The sequence below is a fragment of the Eurosta solidaginis genome, chromosome 2 (genome assembly GCF_040869045.1).
Source record: "Eurosta solidaginis isolate ZX-2024a chromosome 2, ASM4086904v1, whole genome shotgun sequence".
Taxonomy (NCBI): Eukaryota; Metazoa; Arthropoda; class Insecta; order Diptera; family Tephritidae; genus Eurosta; species Eurosta solidaginis.
Window position 1 is genome coordinate 54,165,157 of NC_090320.1, and position 25,322 is coordinate 54,190,478.

A 25,322-nucleotide genomic window follows, 5' to 3' on the forward strand; every position below is an offset into this window, starting at 1 on the left:
TTTGTATATCGTCACAAAGCGCACTGAGACTCAGAGAGTCTGGGTGTTGGAAGGATACTCAGCAAGGGCATAGTAGTATCCTAAAGAAACTTCCGGATGGTACATGTAGTACCGATACAGATTACTACCCTCGCAAACTGAAGTTTGAGTACGGTTGTAATACCGTCATTCCAAGCAGGAACGGGTGGTAGAGAACCCCGGGCATAAGGGTCGACGATATCCAAATCTACACTGACGGCTCCAAGATGGAATCGGGAGTGGGGGCCGGATTCTTCTCTGAGTCCCTAGATTTGTCTGCATCATTCAGACTCCCATCGCACTGCAGCGTGTTTCAAGCAGAAATCCTCGCGATTTGGCAAGCCTGGAAATCACTGGAGGGCTTGAATGTAGCTGGTAAAGTTTGCATCCTGTCGGATAGTCAAGCAGCGATAAAAGCGCTTTCCTCGCCACACATTAACTCAAAATTAGTGTTGGCTTGTAAGCGACTCATATTCCAGTTATCCACCAATCTAGAACTACGCGTTGTCTGGGTCCCGGGTCATAAGGGGATAGGGGGTAACGAGAAAGCCGACGAGCTAGGACGCAGGGGCTCATCGGAGATGAACGAGGAAATACCAGTGTCGAAGTAGGCATACCCTTAGCAGTATCCAAGGGGAATACCCAAAGCTTCTACTAGAAGAAAGAACAAAGTGGAATAATATCACCACCTGTGCGATATCAAAATCCATTTGGCCAAACTATGATGGAAAGAGGACAAGAAGTCTTCTGAACAAATCCAGGGCTAACACACGCAAACTGATAGCAGTATGCACCGGTAATTGGGCAGTAGGTACGCATGCGGAAAAGATGGGCATTCCGTATAACGAGTACTGCAGAAGCTGCAAAGATCCAAATGCCAGGGAGACAGTAGAACACTTTATGCCCGGCTAAGGTTCCTTGGAACTCCGTTTCTAGAAGACCTCAGAGGGTTATCTGTGATAGCAATCCCGAATATTCTTAATTTTATGGCTGGTTGTAATACATTGACCGTAACATTCCGTAGGTTTTTAGACGAGTTACATGGCATCAAAACGGCTTTAAATAGCTACTTGGGCGACCAGGGTCGCAGCCATTTCACCTACCTACCTACCATATGTAAGCTTTATATTTTTGTACTTTGCTTTGGAGTTTCGCAGAAGGCTCAAAGTTATTGCTACTGCCGTCTGCAAAATCGGCATCCTCACTAGATGGCTCCAACATATTAGCAATTTCATCTTAAACAGCTATGGAATCATAACATACGATCGCGGATCGAAAAATATTTTCAGTCAAGCTAAACAAATTAGGCTATCCAACTATTTAAAAAAATTATAATATTTATGGATCCAGTGCGTACGAGTTGTCCCTAGCTCACATATTTCATTAATCCGATACACCATTTCGGAGGTATTGTGATTTAAATTAATAATAGTTTAAAAAAACAAAAAAGACACGTCTTATAGCTAACCGAACTAAAAAACAGAAAATAATTTTCAATTAAAAAGAGTTTATATAACAGTAGTAGAAGGTCAAACAATCATTTATAGTTAATCACCTCAAAATAAAATTATAATAAAATTTAAGTTATTAACAGAATAATTTAATTCACAGTAAAAAGCGTGGGGTGCTTGATACTGAATGTTACAATCATTCTATTGTCAACTATCTTAGAGGAAAGATATGAAATGTAGTCAAATGCACCCCACGATTTTTAATCTGAATTAAATTATTCTGTTAATAACTTAAATTTTATTATAATTTTATTTTGAGGTGATTAACTATAAATGATTGTTTGACCTTCTACTACTGTTATTTAAACTCTTTTTAATTGAAAATTATTTTCTATTTTTTATTTCGGTTAGCTATAAAAGCATGTTTTTTTAGTTTTGTTTTTAACTATTATTTATTTTTAATTTTTTAGTTCAAGTAATTTTAAAAGTTTTAGTCGAGAGTGAAGAAACTTCGAAACGCCAGCGATCCATGGATGAATCCAACCCCACGGTACCGAAAAGGGCCAAGACGCAGGGAGGCTGAACGCTGTCTTTCGCCGAAATTGCCAAGGGTCGGCGATCATTGGCATTATAGACGACAGCAGCGAAGATGGCAGGATCCCGAAGCAACAGTGGAAGTGGATCGAGGCTGCGCTCACTACGGTGGCCGTTAAGGTTAAGAAAGACAACCCTGGTCCACCGCCATCTTAAACCGATGGAGGGTGGTTGCAGGGCAATGTCAAGCTAATTGCCTGTGACGACGCCAGGTCGGTAAACCTCTATAGAGCCGCCGTCACGCCTATACTAAGGGTAGGTCAACTTACACGGCCTTGCACTCACTGGTATCCGGTATCGAAAAGTCATTTGACCTCAAGGAATACACAGTGGTGGCATTTCTAGATATAGCGGGTGCCTTCAACAACGTTCTCCCTGAGGCCATCACCTCGGCGCTGGCCGATCTGGGGGTTGACGCGTGCCTGGTGGAGTTTATATACAATCTGCTTACGCGTAGGCAGATTAAAACTGACCTAGGTGGATGCGTGATCCGCAGACCGGTCAGCAGAGGCACTCCGCAGGGCGGCGTTCTCTCTCCGCTACTTTGGGTGGTTACTGTCAACCAACTACTACGCCTCATGAAGGCAGGTCACCAAGTGATTGCGTATGCAGATGACATCTGCGTCACCATGCGGGAGAAATTTCCGCAAACTCTTTGCAACCTAATGGAAGGGGCACTATCCAAAATTTCGCACTGGGCCACAGCCACAGGTTTGGAAGTCAACCCGGATAAAACCGAGCTTGTCCTCTTCACGAGGAGGTACAAAGTACCAAATCTTACACCGCCAAGAATTGCGGGTACGTTCTTAGCATTTAGCGATAAAGTCAAGTATTTGGGAGTCATTCTGCATAGGAAGCTATTATGGAGTGACGATATAGTGGAGCGATCCAAGAAGGCAGCAGCAGAGCTGTTCACCTGCAAGAGGGCAATTGGCACCCACTGGGGATTCTCCCCTAAGGTGACCTACTGGATTTACACAGCCATTGTGCGCCCGATTCTTCTTTATGGTGCTTTGTTCTGGTGGCCTGCACTAGCTAAAAGTACCTATCTTAAAATGCTTCAAAAGGTGCAAAGGAGTTCGGAGCTCTGCATTATCGGGGCTCTCGGCTCCAATCCAGATTCCGTTGCATACATACATGGATACATAGATACGTATATAGATACAGGCCAAGCTAATAAAAGCGTGTTAAAAAGGGCTCCAGTATGCTCTTTCGTAGATGTGCCATGCATCCACTTCTATCATTAATAAAGGAATGCGGTTTTCGCATTATGTGCAAGGTTTCAAATCTATGGCCATTTGGGGTGGTCATAAGTTCAATTGACCTTATGTCCGTTAACCTTAAGTCACCCCACCATCACATTATTGCATTGTCATCGAGCCTTGATACGCAGGCGTAGTCACCCGTCACTTACCCCCAGAGGGGCGGCGTCCCCCCTTATGCACTTCAGAATTCTGCTGTTAAACTGTAATGAACTAACTGGGAAGATTACGGAGATAGTCGATTTCATGAATCGGCACAACATCCGCATTGCTGCGATTCAAGAGACTAAACTCACAGCAAGATCTGCACTGCAGACATGTTCTGGGTATAATGTCCACAGAAAAGATTGCGAGAGCGGAAATGGAGGCGGCCTCGCGTTTATCATACACCACTCTATGCAATATCATATATTTGATCCCGGCATCGACCGGGACAGTGTCTTAGAACGTCAAGGCTTATCTGTCCGGTCAGGCGATGCAAACCTAGAAATCATCAACATCTACATCCCTCCCGCCACCTGTTGCCCCAATGGATACCGCAATAATATCAGCGCCTTACTCACTGGTAACAATCGCATGATCTTAGGCGATTTCAATGCCCATCACGATCTATGGCATTCAAACTTGCGGGCGGACAGTAGGGGTGGAACGTTGGCGGATCAAATAGAAGAAACGACGTTCTGCACAATAAACGGAGACGCCCCACACGTATGGTAGGAAGCTGTCACAGTTCGCCAGATATCTCAATCTTGAGCGCAGAACTCGTAAACTGCGTCAACTGGCAGCCGATGGTAACATTGGCATCTGACCACCTGCCCATACTTATTTCGCTCGAGCGTACCGCCGACTTCATCGTCACCGAAAAACGCACTTTCATAAACTTCAAAAAAGGAAAGTGGGAAGAATATAAATCTTTTACAGACAACCGCTTTGCTGCCCTCCCTATCCCGACTGATGCCCGCCAAGGGGAGCGTGCCTTCCGTAAGGTCATTGAATCCGCCTCGGCACGTTTCATTCCCGCCGGTAGAATTCCCGAAATCCGGCCCACTTCCCGGCGGAGGCCGTAAACTTAGCGAGAGAACGTGACCTTATAAGACAGCTTGATCCAGGCGACCCCAAGCGGGCGAAATGGGAGGAGCACCTAAGAGGTTGTAACCTCTCTACCGGTGTGGGTAAACTTTGGTCCACCGTAAAGTCCCTATCGAATCCGACTAAGCACAAAGACAAAGTTTCCATCGCTATCGACGGTTGACAAAGATAGGCGGAGAGCCAATAGACACGCACATAAACACAAATTCAGCGCATCACCAATCACCATCACCGCTAAAGAGGTTGAGGACGCCATTGGTCGCGCTAAACCATCCAAAGCAGTGGGCCCAGACGGCATAGCCATGCCGATGCTTAAAAGCCTAGAGAAAGAGGGTTTCAAATATTTAGCGCATGTCTTCAACCTGTCTCTTTCCACCTTTGTCATACGCGAGAAATGGAAAATGGCCAAGGTGGTCCCGCTACTAAAGCCTGGGAAACCAGCTAACATACGTGAGTCGTATCCTCCGATATCTCTCCTATCGCCAGTCGCAAAGACGCTTGAAGCCATTTTTCTCCCTTATTTCCAAGCAAATTTGCAGCTAGCCTCCCAGCAGCATGGCTTCAGAAAACTCCATAGCACTACCACCGCGCTAAATGCCATTAGCACCCAGATAAATTGCGGTTTAAATCAATACCCCCACCATACAACAGTACTCGTAGCGCTAGACCTATCGAAAGCTTTTGATACGGTCAACCATGGCTCGTTACTGCAAGACCTGGAAGGATCTACCCTTCCCCCATGTCTTAAAAGGTGGACCGCAAATTATCTGGGTGGTCGGCAGGCATCGGTGCGATTTAGAAACGAAACATCAAAACCAAGGAGAATTAAACAAGGGGTGCCACAGGGTGGTGTCCTATCCCCACTTTTGTTTAATTTCTCTACATATCTAAGCTACCTTTACCACCGGAAGGAGTCGTAATCGTTTCCTACGCCGATGACTGCACAATAATGGCCACAGGTCCAGGCCCAAAGATCGATGCGCTATGCAATAAAATAAACGGCTACCTCCCTGATCTCTCCAGTTTTTTCGCCTCGCGAAACCTGGTATTATCACCGACTAAATCTTCCGCGACCTTATTTACAACATGGACGTCCCAAATGTCGACCATTTTGAACATCCACGTCGATGGCACTACGCTACCGACTGTCTTACACCCCAAAATCCTGGGTGTGACGTTTGATCAGGATCTACATTTTGGTGAGCACGCAACCGCAATTGTTCCGAGAATTCAGAGCCGTAACAAAATCCTCAAATCCCTCGCTGGCAGTACTTGGGGAAAAGATAAGGAAACGCTCATGACTACATACAAACCAATTAGCCAGCCGATTACGTGCTACGCGTCACCCATATGGTCGCCAATCCTAAAAATTACCCACTGGAAGAAACTACAGGCCTGCCAGAATACTGCTCTCAGAATCGCCACGGGCTGTCTTCTTATGTCCCCAGAACACCATCTGCATAATGAGGCGAGAATACTCCCCATCAGGGAGAGAAATGAGATGCTGACCAAACAGTTCCTGCTGAATACCCAGAAACCTGAGCACCCCAACAGACATCTGATTGATGAACCAGCACCGCCTAGGGGCTTAAGGAGTCATCTCAGTAAGCATTTTGAGGAAATACGGCACCTGAGAACACAGCCGTATGAAGCGAAAAAATACAAGCAGGTCCTTGGTGAACTCCATAAACAGGCACGGACCTTTATGCCCGGAATTGCCCGGTGAATCCAGTACTTAAAGAAAAGTATCCAAAACTCGCGGAAGAGGAACGCATACTCCCCAGGGAAACGCGTGTCACTCTTGCTCAACTTCGTTCTGGATACTGTAACAGGTTAAACTCTTACCTATCCAGAATCAACCCCGACATACAAAATGTATGCCCCGCTTGCAATGTGTCCCACATGACACCAACCATCTCTTTAATTGTAATGTGGAACCAACGCCCCTAACACCCCTTTCCTTATGGTCCACCCCTGTTGGACTCCCGTTAGAGGATATTGATGACAATTTGTGATCGGTCGCGGCTATTAGGTGGGGCGAAGCATTGCTACAACAACAACAACCTTATGGCCGTTGACCTTATGTCACCACACCATCACATTAATGCATTGTCATCGAGCCTTGATACGTGTGCAAATTTTCAATCAAGCTTATGGCCATTTAAAGTGGTAATAAGGCTAACTGACCTTATGGCCGTTGACCTTATGTCACCACACCATCACATTAATTCATTTTCATCGGTCCTTGATACGTATGCAAAGTTTCAAATTAATCAGACTTCTAGAAACCGGTGAAAATTAAGCTCAAAGATTCCGTTACATACATAGATACAGGCCAAGCTAATAAAAGCGTGTTAAAAACGGCATTCGATCACGGATCGTATACAGAAGTAAATAATAATATCAACACAGTCTAATATATTTATAAGAAATGGACATGTTCAGTCCTGACTGGGACACTTTGTGCCCATCATGAATAGTGATGGGACACATACATCCCACTAAGTTAAAAATGATAATCAGCCCAATTCTGCATTTCGACTTGGATTGGAATTCTTTCGATTTGGCAATTTTGGTATTCTGTGTTCCAATCTCTTTCGATCCAACTTCGAATCGTTCGATTTTGCGTATTCTGCATTTCGATCGTAGTTCCGTTTTTCTAAGTTGCAAATTAGTTGGCGGAAAAATATTTTCTTTTTAGTTTTTTATTAATTTATAACAGAATTTTAACAAAAATGTAAGTAAAACTTGTTAAGAAACGTAGAAAGCTTGATGATGATTGTTTTTTATGTTTCCAGGTCAAAAACACCATGTCGATGTCGAAGTCCTTGTACGTATTTGCCCCGGAAAAGTATCTAACACATACTTGAAAGCATCCTTGTTAAGTCAAAAGTTTTTTTGAACCTAAATAAGAAAATAAGTCATTAAACTTTACCACTTTTAAGTTCAAATTCGTACAATTCGTCACTCATCTCAAATGGATTACACAAATCTCGCAACATTTGCCTTTCCATTCTCGCCTGGAAATTTTCGTATGCGTTGTTTTCCAACTCTATAAATAATGCCGCGGCTATTGATTCCATTATAATAGACAGCTATAATTTGTGTCTGTTCGTTGGGTCCAGTTATATGCCAAAGCAAGCTGTCGACGTAGAGGAAGGTGAAGTGAAAACGTAAACAATCCTTGCGGAAAGAATAAATAAACCTTTATAAAGTATTTTAGTCTAGTGCAATGAAATTAGCATCCATAAAATTCACAAAATGTCAACTATATTCGTGCAGGAATCCGTTTTAACAAAACTTGGTGGCCATGGCAGGGAATTGGTCAAAAGAACGACAAAAACACACAATTATGAAAGCACTTCACTCAAAAAAATATAACACTGCGGCAATATATTGCTTTATTTAATAATATTAATAATATAATATTTGCTTTTTTTTGTACAAAATGTCGTGGATAATAAAATATAAACGTTTTTCAGTGTTTTTTACAAATTTTCTTTATTTTATTTTGTTCCAATGTTCACACATACCGTACGAACAGCTGATTTCGAAAAATCATTTGTTCTTCCTCTTCTCTTTACGATTCCGTTGTAATGCAGAATACCAAACTTCGATTAAAGCGGAGCGTAGAACGGGAACGTAATCGAAATGCAGAATAGGGGTGAATAGTTTTCGCAATAAACAGAAACTCTGATAATTACATACCTCAATGTATAAAGAAAACACTAGCTCAATGAATTAACATACCTTTGGTTGATTTTAAAACTCAATAACCACGAAAACACGTAAAAACAGCGTCACTTAAAAAATTCACGTCCAAACTTGCGTTCTTATTTTAACTAAAGAGTACGTGTTTACCATCAAATTTCAAATAACGGAAGGGAATACGGTTAAGAATGCCATAAACTACGAATTGGGATCAGCTAAGCCCATTTAGTCAGAAACGATTACATCTTGTATTTTCATCATGCGTTATTTTGATATCGTTTGGTACATACTGAAATTTTTGTGTTGATAAAAATCATTGAGTCTCGCGGGGTCCTATGAATAGTGCATTAAATTTAAAAATGGAAATGCCGCACATTTGGCAGTTGACAGCACACAAATGTACCATTTTCTGAAGCCAACAAAAAGTCGATAGATGGGTGAACTGATAGTGGAAGGTTATTAGGCAGATGTGTTACCGATTTTGTTCATCTTTCGATTCTTTGCTTACATCTTTTGATAGAATTTCAATGGCCGCTTTTCTATATAAGGTCAAAACGCGTCTTCCGACCTTTTTGGAAGTTTATTTGCTCCAGCAAAGATAATCGATATAGAATTGCATATTTCCTATGTTATCGATAGTTAGCAAACACCTTTGCACAATTAGCCAATAAAAATCTTGTATTTTGCATTCGTCATGTTTGCGGTGGAATAAATTTTTGTGTCGAATATTACTTCTGCATATAATATTTATAGGATTAGCGACTATCAAAGACATCAAAAAGCATGATGCCGACCCAAACATATGACGGGACTTCGGAACAAAACGAAATAAATATAGATCAACCACAGGAATTGTGTTTTGAGAAAAGTATGTATTGTACATATAACTACCAAAGGCTCAACTTCTGTCTTATTCTAATAATTTTCAATATATGTAGTTCCCGAAAGTAATGAGGAACAGCAAAAGCGCTTGCAAATAGAACAGTTGCTAGAGGAACACAAAAGTATCATACCATTGGAAAAGCTACAAGAAATAGCGCGCAACGACCACGGACTAGTCACAGATGAGCTGCGACGGATATTGTGGCCACAATTAGCTGGAGTGGACACATCTAATTTGGGACCTGCCCCAAGTCTAAGTGATTTGCAAAATCATGCTGAATACCAACAAGTGGTGCTTGATGTTAATAGATCGCTTAAGCGTTTTCCCCCTGGCATTCCTTATGAACAACGTATAGCGCTGCAAGACCAGCTCACAGTTTTAATATTACGCGTAATTAATAAATATCCAAATCTACGTTATTATCAAGGCTATCATGATGTGGCGGTAACATTTTTGCTAGTCGTTGGAGAAGTAGTAGCATTTGCCGTGATGGAGGAATTATCAACTAATCATTTCTCAGAATGTATGCAAGAAACAATGGATGCAACGCAGAAACGTTTGATGTTTATTTGGCCATTAATATATTTTGAAAATCCGCAATTATTTAAATTTTTAGAACAATCTGCAGTGGGCACGTTATTTGCGTTGCCTTGGTATCTTACATGGTTTGGACATAGTTTGAATTCGTATAAGGATGTTGTGCGTTTATATGATTATTTTTTGGCATCGCCAATTTACATGCCAATATTTGTAACTGCTGCTATTTTATTATATAGAGCTGAGGAAATATTACAAGTTGACTGCGATATGGCTTCGGTTCATTGTATTTTGTCCAAGGTGAATAATCTAACCGTCAGCTTATAACAGAAAGGTAGCCGTATCTCGGCTGGCCATTCGAGAAAGCCCTATCTTAGAAAACGATTGAATAACATTTTGTTCCAAAATTTGTTGAAGATTGACTAAACTTATTGTAAATTCAATGATTTCAACTTGTATAAATCTTTCATTTCTAGCTGCCTGATGATCTACCATTCGAAGAGCTGTTAAAAACATCAAGTGTTTTGTACGATAAATATTCGTTAACTGTTATTGAGAAACATGTCGAGGAACTATTGCGGAAAGAGTAAATATTAGTTTTTTTTCAGCCTATGAAAAGACTTTTATATGGTACTTATAACAATTTTTTGTTATATATTATTTTCAGAAAACTTCAAAGACAACTAGAAGAGAAACGTATTCAAGAACGTAGAAAGCAAATTGCTCGCAACGCTCGTGCAAATAACAATTTGGCTAAATGGTTACCACAAATGTTAACACCAAAATCTATGTTAGTAACAACAGCATTCTCTATTTTGGTTGGAATTTGTGCATACTATTACAAAAACCAATATCTAGCAGCGGGTGTTAGTTGAGTAAGCATTTATATGCAGCAACCGAGCCAAAAGCATGTTTTGAGATATGCTACCACACCACTTTGGAATTGGATGATTGGCTTTTGATATTGTTAAATGCATAAAAATATAACTGCAATTAAAATAATAACTATTTACATACATACATACACACATATATCTTAGTCATTCATACTCAAAATTGACACTACATTTTACTAAGTACATACTATAAGTAAGTATTGGTTCTACGTCAAGTTTATATTGCTTCTACTAAGATGTTATTTTAAGGGTAATTTTATATATTTTGGTTTTATATTGCATATTTATTTCATATATAAATGTAGTGTATTGATAAGACTATTGTTATGAATTGTATTTGTTGTTCATGAATAGCTTTGTTGTGATTAGGTACCGTAATTTGAAATTTTTAATTTTAAGTTGCACTAAATGACACAGTGGCCATGTTAAAGCTGTGTCTGCGCACATTCATTCATTAAAAGTACATAAGATATCTCTTAATAAGAATCTAATATATATATATTGCAAAAATATGTTGCAGTGTAAATTTTAATCAAATATATATATATATGAATTTAATAAACCAAATGTGAAATGTTAGATTTCAAAAAAACTGATAAGCTTGTAACAGGTTAAATTACTTGCAGATGAGGTAGGTGCACACTAGTTATTCAGGTTGTGTATTCACCAGACATGGGATAGAATAATTTTGTTGCAAAATCTGAATGTTTGAGGTCTCACTGTGCCACCTTATTTGAAGAACAATCGGAGGAATGATATATCGTTGCTACAGTTACATTAGTGTTGCCCTTAATCATCCTAGTCGGCCCCGCCAATGTGTGTTGTTGTATGTGGAGAAGTCTTGTGGTAGGCCACTAACCTTCTGAGTAACATACAAGAGTGTTAGCTTAGGCAACTCTTCCCGAGAAAGACCAATTCTGCGGTAGTTCAATTATTGTAAGATGGTATTGTGACCCCACATTTACCCCAAAAAGAGCTCGCTGCCCGGTATTTTAAATGTCACGGCCCAGGTTTTCAGTGCTTGTTTAAGATACAGTTGAAATTTACTTAAGTTTAACACTGCCATTTTGGATAGACGCCTCCGTCGACGAAACATTTGAATACCGATGTGCCCGCACATGATGCCAACCATCGTTTCATTTGTGAAATGTAGAACCTACGCCTGTGATAGCAACCTGGTGAACCTACTAGTTTCCTTGGACTCCCGTTAGATGGCTTTGATGATAATTTGTGAGTGGTTGTTGTTGTTGAGCGATAAGCCTTAAGGCCTTACCGCCCTTCCACACCTAGATCCATGAGGAGTTCGGGGTCGCCAGAGCCTCGTTTGTTAATGAAACAGGATTCGCCACGGATAGGTGAGGTTGACAATTGGGTTTGAAGAAGCCATGTATTGCGCTGGCAACCTGAAAGGGCTGCGCTACACAAACCCCTTGAATCCGGTATTTTAGTCACCTCTTATGACAGGCATACCTACCCCGGGTATATTCTAACCCCCTAACCCGCTGGGGGATTTGTGAGTGGTCGCACCTATTGAATGAGGTGAAGCACTGTCAATGCAACAACAACAATACCGATTGGCTATTGCTTAATCCAGAATACTTTTAGATATGCATATGTGGACACAACTGGCCGTGTTCCTTCTTTGAAACTTTGTTTTAAAAGCGTCCTATGTGAACATAATATAATTTGACTTTGGTAGAGCGTTCATGAAAATATTCTGAGATAGGGCGTTCCTCCATCAAATTTTCAGCAGTCGATATGGCCAAATCATATAAGTTTCTATACTTCTGCCCATGTTCCGTCCGGGTTGTCTTGGTGACTTACTATGTAAGCATATAAAACAAATATTCATAGGATCCCTCGATTTTATATTGCATCCTCCCCCCACTGCTGTTGTGTTAAAAAGAGTGCATAACCAATATGAAAGCCACTCACAAATTGTTATCAAAGTCCTCTAAGGGGAGTTATCGTTTGCCGGATTTAGATCCGGTACGTTCCGGTAAAAGCAATATTAAAGTACAAGCTCGACCATCTCGTCAATGATCTAACATTGAGGAACATTGAACTACTAGGCCATCCCACCCCCACTCTCTGGTTCCAAGACGAACTTGAGTTCGGCATAGCCTTGCCTGCTATTGAAATTTGATTAGCCACGGGAAGGTGAGGCTGACAATTGGGTTGGAAAATATAAAATTTGCGGTGGAATCTCCTTGATAGGGTTCCGCTACAAAACCCTCTGAATAGACGGCAAGTACCTTCCTGCCTAAAACGACCATAAAAACTGATAACGCTTCCCACTGCTACAACAGCAACATAACGGTATCCAAACTTTTCGGGGAGTGTCTACATCATTAAACATTAACAACCAGGCAAAACACTTTGTAGAAATTTCGGATAGTTCAAGTCGATATAAAAAAAAATTACTAGATATTGCAAAGTTCATATTTAAACAGTCTTCTAAATTTAGTTGACTTGGTTTAAAGGTTTTGGCTACTAATTAATCAAACTACTAACAATTAAGATTCATCTACATTCGTTTTATTACCTTCTTTCTCCAGAGCTGCTTCTAAAGCATTTATAAATTCATTTACTTTATCGGGACTCATTTCAAAATGCAGCTTTTTCAGTTTTCCGTTTGCATCACAACAATTAAAATAAATTCGTACGATTTCACGAAAATTTTGTGCAAAGCTACTATCACCCAGTACAACACGAGCATCGTAATCGAACGACAAAACCAATGAATGCTCTTGGGCATTATGAAGCTGCAACATATATTTTCCTATTTCCGGTTTGCGCGCCTGATATACTACCGAGACTAAACGCTGGAATTCCGGACTTAAATTACAAAATTCAGAAAGCAAGTCCGCCTCTGTGGAATTATCAGTTTCATAGTGCGCTTTGTAGACGCTAGCTATTTTGCGTGTCACCAACATAAAATCGTGTACATTTTGGAAGCCATATTTATGACAGTGCTTTTCCATTTGATTTTCATCGCTATTGCCAAGAAGCACATCAACGGAATAATTGAGTATCTGAAAACACTAAGTTTTAATATAAATTTGTATTTAAAGAGGACATGGCTCACCTCATGCAGAATTTCCTTGTTATCGATGTTTAATAAAAATGGGCAGCCCAAAAATGTATAGCCGAGAGACATATTTTCGTCGTTTCTTTTGCAAAAGAAGCAAAGAATTTGTTTACAAATTGCGAGCTAAAATAGAATGTTTGTTTGACGAAACAGCTGAGTTGCTTGCCAATATAAAACACATTTGCCGTTCACAAATATTTGACGGCGTACAAACTACGGGAAGTCAATTTGTAACCGGTGCGAGGCGGTTAGTGATGGGCAACATTTTTTATCAGCGATTTTACTATTGGGTATTTTAAGGGCAAATTAAACTTTCTGTGACCCAAACGCCATAGTCGTACCCATACCCATATCCATTATCATCTCTAGTATGATCGATTAATGGTGCCTTAACCTAAAAATCGTGAACATTTCATAAAAATGAAGAAAACGCATAAAATTACAAACATATTCCACAAAAAATAAGTGCCTTAGTCATAACGTATCCAAAACAATGAATAAAATCTCCAAAAAGTTATTAAATTCACCAACTCAAATATTTTTGGTTATGGATAGGGCGAGAAACCAAAAAACCAATTGGTTGGCTATGGTATGGTTATGGCGTTAGCGTTATGGTATGACACCATTAATCGATTACATTGATTTCCATAAGGTAGGTTCGATGAGATGTTTTATCTGGTTATGGTTTTATGGTTATAAGGCACCATTAATTGGTCCTTGAAACATGTTTCAAACAATTATGGCGTTAGCGTTGTTGTTGTTGTAGCGATTAGGTTACTCCCCGAAGGCTTTGGGGAGCGTTATCGATGTGATGGTCCTTTGTCGGATACAGATCCGATACGCTCCGGTAACACAGCACCATTAAGGTGCTGGCCCGACCATCTCGGGAACGATTTATATGGCCACATTAAACCTTCAGGCCATCCCTCCCTCCCCACCCCCAAGTTCCATGAGGAGCTTGGGGTCGCCAGAGCCTCGTCTGTTAGTGAAACGGGATTCGCCGCTCGAAGGTGAGGTTGACAATTGGGTTGGAGAAGCTATATATTGCGCTGCACAACCCCTTGAATCCCGCGTTAGCGTTGTGGTATGGCACCATTAACCGTGTGTGTTCGCATGACACAATTTTGACTTGTATGTTTGTCTGAGCGTAATTTTGTATACTAAATAATACAAAAATGTTATGTAAACAAATTTTTAACAAAAATAGTGCTTATTACACAGATTTTTATGTAAGAAAAAATTATATTTAAGAAATACCTAAGAAAAAATATGAGAAAATTGATACAATTTCATTTTATATTTTTCTCGATTCGATGGCATCGCTGGCGGGCGGCTTGTGTTGTAAGTGGACCAATTCGTCACTCTTGAGGGATTCAAAATCGTGAAGGACTTCGTATATTTGGGAACCACGATTAACAGCGAAAATAATACCAGCTTAGGTCCACTTGCAGAACGGAAAGTTAAATTTATAACTCAGAGAGAGTTAACGTGACATGACGGGTTAAACTCATAAATTTTTCATAAATTTTTATACTCAGTAACTGTTGGTTGTACAGGTATAAAGGAATCGAGATAGATATAGACTTCCATATAACAAAATCATCAGTATCGAAAAAAAATTTGATTGAACCACGTCCGTCCGTCCGTTAACACGATAACTTGAGTAAATTTTGAGGTATCTTAATGAAATTTGGTACGTAGGTTTCTGGGCACTCATCTCAGATCGCTATTTAAAATGAACGATATCGGACTATAATCACGCCCACTTTTTCGATATCGAAAATTTCGGAAAACAGAAAAAGTGCGATAATTCATTACCAAAGACGGATTAAGCGATGAAACTTGGTAGGTGAGTTGAACTTATGACGCAGAATAGAAAATTAGTAAAATTTTGGACAATAGGCGTGGCACCGCCTACTTTTAAAAGAAGGTAATTTAAAAGTTTTGCAAGGTGTAATTTAGCAGTCGTTGAAGATATCATGATGAAATTTGGCAGGAAAGTTACTTCTATTACTATATGTATGCTTAATAAAAATTTTCAAAATCGGAGAACGACCACGCCCACTTAAAAAAATATTTTTTTTAAGTCAAATTTTAACAAAAAATTTAATATCTTTACAGTATATAAGTAAATTATGTCAACATTCAACTCCAGTAATGATATGGTGCAACAAAATACAAAAATAAGAGAAAATTTCAAAATGGGCGTGGCTCCGCCCTTTTTCATTTAATTTGTCTAGGATACTTTTAATGCCATAAGTCGAACAAAAATATACTAATACTTCTGAAATTTGGTAGGGGCTTAGGCTCTAGGACGATAACTGTTTTCTGTGAAAAAGGGCGAAATCGGTTGAAGCCACGCCCAGTTTTTATACACAGTCGGCCGTCTGTCCTTCCGCTCGACCGTTAACACGATAACTTGAGAAAAAATCGATATATCTTTACTAAGCTTAGTTCACGTACTTATCTGAACTCACTTTGTATTGGTATAAAAAAGGGCCGAAATCCGACTATGCCCACGGCCACTTTTTCGATATCGAAAATGAAAAAAATGCATAATTCTACACCAAATACGAAAAAAGGGATGAAACATGGTAATTGGATTGGTTTATTGACGCAAAATATAACTTTAGAAAAAACTTTGTAAAATGGGTTTGACACCTATCACATTAAGTAGAAGAAAATGAAAAAGTTCTGTAGGGCGAAATCAAAAGCCCTTGTAATCTTGGCAGGAATACTGTCCGTGGTATTACATATATAAATAAATTAGCGGTACCCGACAAATGATGTTCTGGGCCACCCTGGTCCACATTTTGGTCGATATCTCGAAAACGCCTTCCCATATACAACTACCACCACTCCCTTTAAAACCCTCATTAATACCTTTAATTTGATACCCATATCGTACAAACACATTGCAGAGTCACCCCTGGTCCACCTTTATGGCGATATCTCGAAAAGGCGTCCACCTATAGAACTAAGGCCCACTCATTTTAAAATACTCATTATCACCTTTCGTTTGATACCCATATTGTATAAACGCATTCTAGAGTCAACCCTGGTCCACCTTTATAACGATATCTCGAAAAGGCGCCCCCTATAGAACTAAGGCCCACTCCCTTTAAAATACTCATTAACATCTTTAATTTGATACCCATATCGTACAATAATATTCAAGACTCACCCCTGGTCCACCTTTATGGCGATATCTCGAAAAGGCTCCCACCTATAGAACTAAGCCCACGACCTTTTAAAATACTCATTAACACCTTTCATTTGATACCCATATCGTACAAACAAATTCTAGAGTCAGCCCTGGTCCACCTTTATGGCGATATCCCTAAATGGCGTCCACCTATAGAACTATGGCCCACTCTTAAAATACTCTTTAATACCTTCCATTTGATACAAATGTCATACAAACACATTCCAGAGTTACCCTAGGTTCATTTTCCTACATGGTTATTTTCCATTATTTTGTCACTATAGCTCTCAACGGAGTATGTAATGTTCGGTTACACCCGAACTTAGCCTTCCTTACTTGTTTAAATTTAACCTGCTTAATTTTTAGAAATCAGAAAGTTTGTATTTCTATTAACTTCTACTTGGATACCGAGAAAGCTGGAGACCTCCACCAAGTTGGCAGGGACAACTTCAATTCCATTGGTGCTTCTAATTGGCGCCAGTTATTCCGAAGCAAATAAAGCTGACGTCACTTATTATAAAATTTGTGTACCCAATATTATTACGATCCGTTAATTTTTCTTCGAGTTATGGCTCTCGAAACATAGAAAATTGCTTAGTCATAAAAGGGGCGGTGCCACGCTCATTTTTTAATATTTGAATGAAGTTTTTCCTATTTCTTGTTATAAATCCACTTGGGAAATGAAATACCATTGATAAAAGCTCTTTTTTTGAAAAGATATAGCTTATTTTATTCGTCCACGACCCTTTTAAAAATCTTTTATATAAAAGTGGGAGTGGTCCTTAACCGATTTCGTTAATTTTTCTTCAAAGCATCCGCTTTTTTTCTCTCTGCCGAATTTTGTTACGATAGGTTTAACGATTTTAGATTTATGATTAATAATATTTGTAAAATTTATTTTATAACAAGTAGGCGGTGCCACGCCCATTTAAAAAAAATTTTCAAATTTTTATCAAGTCTCAATATCAGTTCAGACGTCAAATTTCAACATCCTAGGTATATTATTTACTAAATAATCAGGTTTTTTGTGTTTTCCAAAATGTTATATATATAAAAAGTGGGCGTGGTTATCATCCGATTCCGCTCATTTTCAATATATTCTGGGTCTAGATAAGCTCGTGAACTAAATTTGGTGAAGATATCACTATATTTACTCAAATGATCGTGTTAACGGACTGACAGACAGACGGACGGACATGGCTCAATAAATTTTTTTTCGATACTGACGATTTTGATATATGGAAGTCTATATCTATCTCGATTCCTTTATACCTGTACAACCAACCGTTATCCAATCAAGGCTAATATACTTTGTGTGCAAAGCACGCTGAGTATAAAAATTAACAAGCTTTGGGTCGGCACACTGGTTTTGAACCAACGATGGGTTGCAAAAATATGACACCGATAACTGAGGACGGCAGTTTACTTTAGTAGTTTTATTCACTAACTTTTTTAACTACATTTGACAGCGGTTAATTAGCTTAACAATAATTTTAACAATTTTCTATTCACCTGATTTTTTTAACAACATTTGCCAGCGGTAAATTAGCTTAAAAATAATTTTAACAATTCTGTTATTTACTAGCTTTTGTCAACCCCAAAAATCGACAAAATAAACCCAGTTGTTATCGTTGTCAATTTTAACAGTTTTGCAATTCCTCGTTGTTGTTGTTGTAGCGTTAAGGACTTTGCCGGATGCAGATCCGGTACGTTCGGGTAACAAGCACCATCGCGTACGATTTGGTACGACCACATGAAACTTTCTAGTCCATGGAACTTGGGGTCGCCACAGCCTCGCCCGCTAAATATATAGGATTCGCCACGGATAGGTGAGGTTGACAATTGGGTTGGAGAAACTACATATATATTGTGCTGGCAACCCCTTGAATCAATTTGGGTTTTTATTGGCCTCTTACGACAGGCATACCTGCCGCGGGTATATTCTAAGCCCCCTATCCCGCTGGTGTTGCAATTTATCGTGGTCTATGTTGAAACGATCTTTATTTCAGAATATATTTTTATTGGCTTGTTGTGCCGCTTGTGATCTGCCGCTTGCTAACTTAAAAAAAAAGGATTGATTGATTTTAAGAGCCTCAGATGAGACACGTTATGCAAGGAAGCACAACACTGGAGTTGGATGTAGGAAAGGGCGGCATATCATCATCAAGTCAGAGAAGCATCAGTGAAGCTCACTCGTTTAATTCAATGAGCCATAGCTCCGAACGAGTTTGAGATCGTATCGAGCTTGAGAGTTGCTCACTTTGTCTAAAATGCATGAACAAGGTGAAAGAGTTGGCATCACAAGCACGACACAGTAATTGTTTAACTAGGTGTATTCTACACTTCAGTGTGTACACTTTCTGAAATCATAGCCTTAGAAGCACGCAACGAATGTAAATTTTCGATCTCGTCTCGGGTACTCATCGATTTCTTTAAAGTGGGAAAGCAGGTAAGGATGCCATTCCTCCTCTGAAACACCTAGATGTGGTGATTTTAGGCCAAATAGCACGGTTTCAAAGCCCATCTGAAAAGTCAGCCGGTTCCATATATTTCCCCGTAGCATAGCCTGGTTATGCCGTGAGTTCGACGATCCTTCAGAGAACTGCTTGAGTAGTTGATTGATGACCATCGTTCACAGGTGAGGTGTTGCTTAATTCATTTATTTCATTGGCTTTTATTACGACCATTACGAAGTAATCTTCCTGCAACTTAACAAGAACAGAATTAAAACCATTTGTGATGACCAATTTCGAGACATTGTTGAAAGACCGGTAATGTCTAGATAGACTCCGAAATACTTCTTGTATTCCAAGGCTGTCTATATGTATATAACTACTTCGATCCATTTCAATGTCGTTGGACTTGCCTTTGGTATACAAAAAAAGTTGTGCGCTCATGTTGTCTTCCAAGACCTTTGAGTAAGAAGGTTAGGTTAGATTATGTTGAGTGTTAGCCAACCCAGCAAGGAAAGCTCACTTGGATAACATTAAGGTCCGGTATGATACCACATAAAATAACGGTGACGTAATGTATAGCTCCTTGGATAGCCGTCGACGATATAGTTTCGAATAATACCGACATCGAAAAGTCCTTCAGGAAAACTTAAGAAAAAGTAGATGGTCAAGCATGAAAGGTCTCGAGGGTTTTTCCTCCTCATCCTTCATGCAGATACGTCAAGAGTCGTTTTCAGTATATTGAGACGTACAGCATGGTCTTCGTTGGAACAATGGTCCGTCAAACCCCAATCACTATTGATCGATGAGCCTTAGTGAGCCCAATTTCAGCAGACTTCTCCCTCCAGTCCCTGAACTATTTCGTCGCTAGATAGGACGTTATTTATTCTCGGATAGGATTTTAATTTTCCCTAGATATGCCCCTTGATTCGAAGTAGCACTTTTCGCTGTCCATGACTTTGGTTAGCTTGAAAATATCCCTAAATTACTGGTATTATGTTAACAGTGAGCTTTGAGTACCTTTTGGGGGCTCTGTACTGTGGTCGTAGTCGCGTTAGCGTAAGCAAGTATGAAGATTGGTAGTCTATAGCGCGTTGTCGTCTACGATTTCCTCTATCTTGTGAAAAGGATGGTTGTGAGTTTAGTCGACTACAAGTCCTCCGCTAGACGACATTTCTTAAAATTTGAATGAGGTTTACTCTATGGTACACATTTGGTAACATGGCTCCTGACAACAGTCACAACTTGTTGCACCTACTTTTAAAGAACGATTTATGCTAAAACGCTTTATGCAATCGAATTAATTGTGTGCGACTGTTGAATAGGTCGTTGGATTTGTACGCATAAAATAATTTGCTATGATGACAAACAAACGGTGCTATTTTGGTGTAGAAGAGGAACAAGAGAATAATAAACATGAGTGTCTAAGATCATATCAAAACAAAAATATGTATGTGTATTAGAGCGTATCATGAAAAAAGTTGAACATACCACCCAAGAATTTCACTTACTATAGCTTCTGATGATCGTCAATATGGAAGGAAAAATTTGATACCTGTTACATTCGATTTTTTCGAGTGACGTACTTTTGTAAGGTGCTAATGCTTATTATTCTTACAACAATACAAAATTCTTAAAAGTTCAAAATACATCAGTTATAGTAGTAAAAAACTTTGTGTTTTTACAGGGTGTTTCAATTAGAGCCATAAGAGATAAGGTTAGGTTAGGTTGAACTGGCCGGTCCATTAGGACCTCACATATACTGAATGAGTCCTTAGTGTTACCAGAAGTTCGTTTTTAACGGCCAAACTGAAAAACCCTATCAAAAGCTAAGACCTCTTGGCAAATACTAGAAGCTTTCTAGGACTTAAGCCACTTGCTGCTTCTAGATCGGACAGCTATATCCCTTCTAATAGCTGGAGTCTTAGTCTGGCAAACGCAGGGCACGAGCACAAAATGTGCTCGATCGTTTCATCCTCCAACCCGCACTTTCTACATTTGCTATCACTGATGAAGCCTAATTTAAAGGCATGTGATGCCAGAAGGCAGTGTCCTGTCAGAATACTCGTCATGAGTCTATAGTCCTCTCTTTTTAATGATAGAAGCAACTTTGTTAGTTTAAGGTTATAAGACCTGCACATAATCTTCGACACCTTACAACCCCGCGCTTGAAGCCACGCCTTTCCCGCTTGGTCGATTATGTGCACCCCTCGCCTTCTCTTATTCTTGCCCCGTCTAATTGGAACGTCTACAGAACAAGCTTCAAGGGATGCGTCCTTTTTATATAAGATATTAAAAAAAATTAAAACTGCCAAAATATCTTTCAATAGCTCTAGAGATTTTCAAAGTAGGAAAAAGTTCTGCTAAATAGCCGCATAAACGCATATATCTAAAAGTAAAAAAATTAGGAAAAAAATTTCAAAACTGTTTAAATTAGCATTTCAATAGTTTCAGGTCTCCTCAGAATAAGAAAATTAGTTCTGCGAAATTACGCCACCTATTTTATTTTTTGCTGAAAAAAAAAAAACAAATTATTATTCATTCTTTTTATTACTTTGAGCAGCTTTTTTAAATTTCTAAAGTTTTTGAGAAGGACCAAAAAGTTCTGAATAATTGCGCAAAATATAAATTTTTCCAAAAAACCATATATGTAATTCGTAAAATGCTCGCAATGTATTTTGAATTCGAAATCAAAACAAGACAGCCTATAAAATTTTTGTGATTGTAGCAGCATAAGTGCGACAAAAAAAATTGAAATTTAGGTACATTTGAATACAGAATACAACAAAAACGTTTAAACAGTAATATATCGGCACTCTGATGTTTGGGAATGTACCTAGCCTTTTGTAGCAATATAGGAGTATTACATATATGCAAAAAAAAGTAAAAAAATTCGAACTGAAAAGGACAACAAATTTTGAAAAAATAAGCGAAGTTTTTAAAAAATAAAAAAAATTTTCTGAATAACTTTGCAAAAGTTCTAAAGTGCTTGAAGAGTAAATAAAAATCTGCAAAACTACGACAAATATTCAAAATTTCCAAAAGTCAAAAACAAAAAAAAAAAAAACCTAAAAAAAAATAAAAAAAATTGTTTCTGAAAAGCTTTGCTGTAATTCTAGAGTTCCTGAAAAGAGGAAAAATATGCAAAGCTAAATATTCACATTTTGCAAAGGAAAAAAAACTTTCTGAGTAACTTTTTAACAGTTAAAGAGTTTCTCAAAGGAAAATAAAGTTTTTCAAACTTGTATCAAAAATTGAGAATTTTTAAATAAATTAAAAATGTCAATAGAAAGTAAAAATAAAATACTGTCTCATCAGTTCTTCAAATGTTCGAGAGTTCCTCATAGTCCTGACATGCGAAATCCCGAAAATTTTCAGAAATCCCGACAAGACACAATCCAGAAATAGCGCAGCCGAAAAGTTTTCTGCGCAGCAATACTGTGGATCGCATGGCCGGTGTGGGAGCAGCTAAGGGTTATTTTTTTGAAGCGCGTCCGCCGGCTGCTTACGCAGAACGTTGTTCTGCGCAGAAATACTGTTGATCGCGTAGCCGGTGTTGGATAATTATTGATGTGCAAAGATCTGACATGACATCATGTACGATTTCCAAATTTACATGTTGTCCGGATTATATGTCGGGATTTGGTCCTGTCGGTATTACGAATATTCGAGATTTGTTCGTGTGGGGATTATGTATTTTCGGGATTTTGTTATTCGGGATCGTGTTATACACCTTCCTGATAAAGACAATTTTTCTAAAAGCAGCAAACTTAGAATTTCAAAAAAAAAAAAAATTAAATCCAATAGCATAATCGTTTCCATCGTTCTACTAGCGATCCCTTGAAAACAAAAAAAGTTTTCAAAAAGTAAAAAAAATTTATATCAAAAAAATCAAAAATCACTTTTCAGTAGCTTATCAAGATTCCAAGGATTCTGCAAAAAAGAAAGAAGTTATTCATACTCACATTTTTCCAAAAATTCACAAAATTTCAATTAAAAAAAAAAAAAAAAATTGAAGTAAATTATTGAGTAGCCTTCCAAGGTTCTGCAAAATATTTTTTTTTTCCAAAATATCTAAAAGTTAATGCCCATTTGCAAAAAGGCAAGTTATTCTTTCAGCTGAGAGTTAATTTAAAAAATTGGTTAAAAAAATTGTGAGTCAACTTACCGTTTTGCAAGTGGACTTAAGAAGACAAATTTGAAAAAAGCGACTCATAACATATATTTCTTGTTTTATATCTTCATCTCTATTTGCAACACTAATTCTGATACGCCCTAAAGAACACATTACCAAGGAGTTCAGCGACCTCCATAATGTGTCGATACTGGAGCAAATTTTTATAAAAATAAAGTACCCTCAAGCCGGCGCATGGTACTCAGTTCTTCACATATATGTACACATTTGTACAATGAATAGTGAAAGCATTGAGAGTCATAGAGAATACGATGAATAAATAGGCGCTGCCAATCGTGACCACCAATCGATTATGACGAATCACCTAAAATCATAACAATAGCACTGCTTAAAGACAACAAAGTGGTGATCATTAACTAGCTGTCGGGTGGACTATTTCAATACAATTATAATACAGTGGCGTTGAGAAATCCAGTATTGTCCATATAGATGAAAAATATATACGAATTTTGACATCCGGCACAGGCTTATATGAACATTCTTAGTTTTTTGTACGTTGTTCTAGATCTGTACTAAAGTATTATAGCCAATTCGCAGCACTAATAGCAGCGTAGTGAAGTTCGCAACGCACGCAGCTTCCGTCTTTGAAATAAAAACGTTTGCTGACGTCATTGTATTTCTAACTTTATTTATTGCTGCTTATTCGTTTGTAAATGTGTAGGCGACACTGCTAGATTAATATATAATTGTATTCTTTTATTTGGTAACTTTTTGGTTAATGTACTTAATATCATCTTGTCATCTGAACTCTGACGTCACATATTAAATAAAGAACTTTAAGCATATGCGTTATTATTATTTAAGTTATGCTGGCCTTACGAGTTGAATTTTATTTGGGATGCAAGGTAAGGTTAAGAGGGAGTGCGTCGGAGTTTCCCACACTTCTACACGGATACATATTTTGTCCATTGTGAGCACCCTTAGTAAGTATCGGATGGCGTCGCAATCGTCCAATCAGATACTTCCTAATGGTCCTCAACGAATCACTTGATTTCTCTAATGGAGAAAGATTCACCTTTTTAGCCTTTGCCAGACTGTCGAAAACCCGCGCGGCCAGAAATCTCAGTTGTACTGTTTGCAGTTGTGGACATCGGCAGAGAAAATGATGATTCCACTCCTCTTCCTCCTCATCACGCCAGCTTCTGCAGAGGGAGCTTGTGGATATGCGCCACCGACGTAGCATTTGTGCAATAGCGCAATGAGCTGTGATGACACTTGTAAGTACTCACACTGCAGATTTGTTTAGCTTGCGTGAGAAGCTAATTCCTTTCATATCCAAGCATGGGCGTAATGACCTTGAGACATAGCAATTATCCCGATAGGTCTACAGCGATTTTAGTTATAATGCAATCACACATTTCGAGACTAAGCCTCACACTTTAACCGACACAGGTAACACGTGATATGGACGCTGAATGGTTACACTGGTCGACGGCTAAAATTTACCAGAGACGCCGTTATGAAATTCGTATGTAAAACCACCCCTGATTTCGAATATCGAGTTAATTTTTGGTTTTATGGTACCGTTTTTGAGATATTTGCAATTTACCGTTATTCGAAAAAACCAAAAAGATGGCTCCCTTTACTTACGTATATCTCACGAACGTGTCAAGCAATTGCAAACAAATTTACAGAATCGCAAAGACGATAAAATTTGCTATAAATGCATCATACATTGGTTTTTGCTTAACCAGATAGTTTTCGAGATATTAGCTTATAATTTCAGATTTGTTTTTTTTTTATGAAAAAATATGAAAGAAATTACTCTTTGCGAGGGCAGCATTCCAAAACCACAACTTTTTTTCCAGATATTTTTTTTTTACGTAAAGCTCTATTTAATTAGAAAAAAGATAAGCTATCATCGAAGAAAATTAATGCAAAACTGCGTAAGTTACAAGCGATCAAATAAAAATACCCAGGTTGCGCAATTTCAACGT

At 38.7% G+C, this 25,322-nt stretch overlaps 2 protein-coding genes across 4 annotated transcripts; one reads left to right on the plus strand and one right to left on the minus strand.

Annotated features, from left to right (window-relative positions):
- Positions 1–7,007: 7,007 nt before the first annotated feature.
- Positions 7,008–13,736, minus strand: LOC137242134 (uncharacterized). 3 transcript variants are annotated; one of them, XM_067769501.1, is made up of 4 exons: positions 13,530–13,736; positions 12,987–13,485; positions 7,373–7,466; positions 7,008–7,318 (listed from the first exon to the last, which is right to left on the minus strand). In XM_067769501.1, the coding sequence occupies exons 1-4, from the start codon at positions 13,599–13,601 to the stop codon at positions 7,270–7,272; spliced, it is 714 nt and encodes a 237-aa protein (XP_067625602.1). In that variant the 5' UTR covers positions 13,602–13,736; the 3' UTR covers positions 7,008–7,269. The 3 variants fall into 3 exon arrangements, with proteins under 3 accessions (XP_067625602.1, XP_067625603.1, XP_067625604.1); XM_067769502.1 differs by having other exon boundaries at positions 7,121–7,318; positions 12,987–13,476; positions 13,530–13,734; XM_067769503.1 differs by lacking the exon at positions 7,373–7,466 and having other exon boundaries at positions 7,240–7,318.
- On the plus strand, positions 8,546–11,033 carry LOC137242133 (TBC1 domain family member 20). The gene is made up of 4 exons (XM_067769500.1): positions 8,546–8,993; positions 9,064–9,845; positions 10,022–10,131; positions 10,213–11,033. Exons 1-4 carry the CDS (start codon positions 8,909–8,911, stop codon positions 10,418–10,420), a joined length of 1,185 nt encoding a protein of 394 aa, XP_067625601.1. The 5' UTR covers positions 8,546–8,908; the 3' UTR covers positions 10,421–11,033.
- Positions 13,737–25,322: the final 11,586 nt, after the last annotated feature.

Bases quoted from the DNA above. Each gene is read 5' to 3' on its own strand.
- LOC137242133 (XM_067769500.1), top strand. From the start codon at position 8,909: ATGATGCCGACCCAAACATATGACGGGACTTCGGAACAAAACGAAATA. The intron at 8,994-9,063 runs GTATGTATTGTA...CAATATATGTAG, and splicing joins GGAATTGTGTTTTGAGAAAA to TTCCCGAAAGTAATGAGGAA. The intron at 10,132-10,212 runs GTAAATATTAGT...TATTATTTTCAG, and splicing joins GAGGAACTATTGCGGAAAGA to AAAACTTCAAAGACAACTAG.
- LOC137242134 (XM_067769501.1), bottom strand. From the start codon at position 13,601: ATGTCTCTCGGCTATACATTTTTGGGCTGCCCATTTTTATTAAACATC. The intron at 13,486-13,529 runs GTGAGCCATGTC...ATTAAAACTTAG, and splicing joins ACAAGGAAATTCTGCATGAG to TGTTTTCAGATACTCAATTA. The intron at 7,467-12,986 runs GTAATAAAACGA...CATTATTTATAG, and splicing joins AGCAGCTCTGGAGAAAGAAG to AGTTGGAAAACAACGCATAC.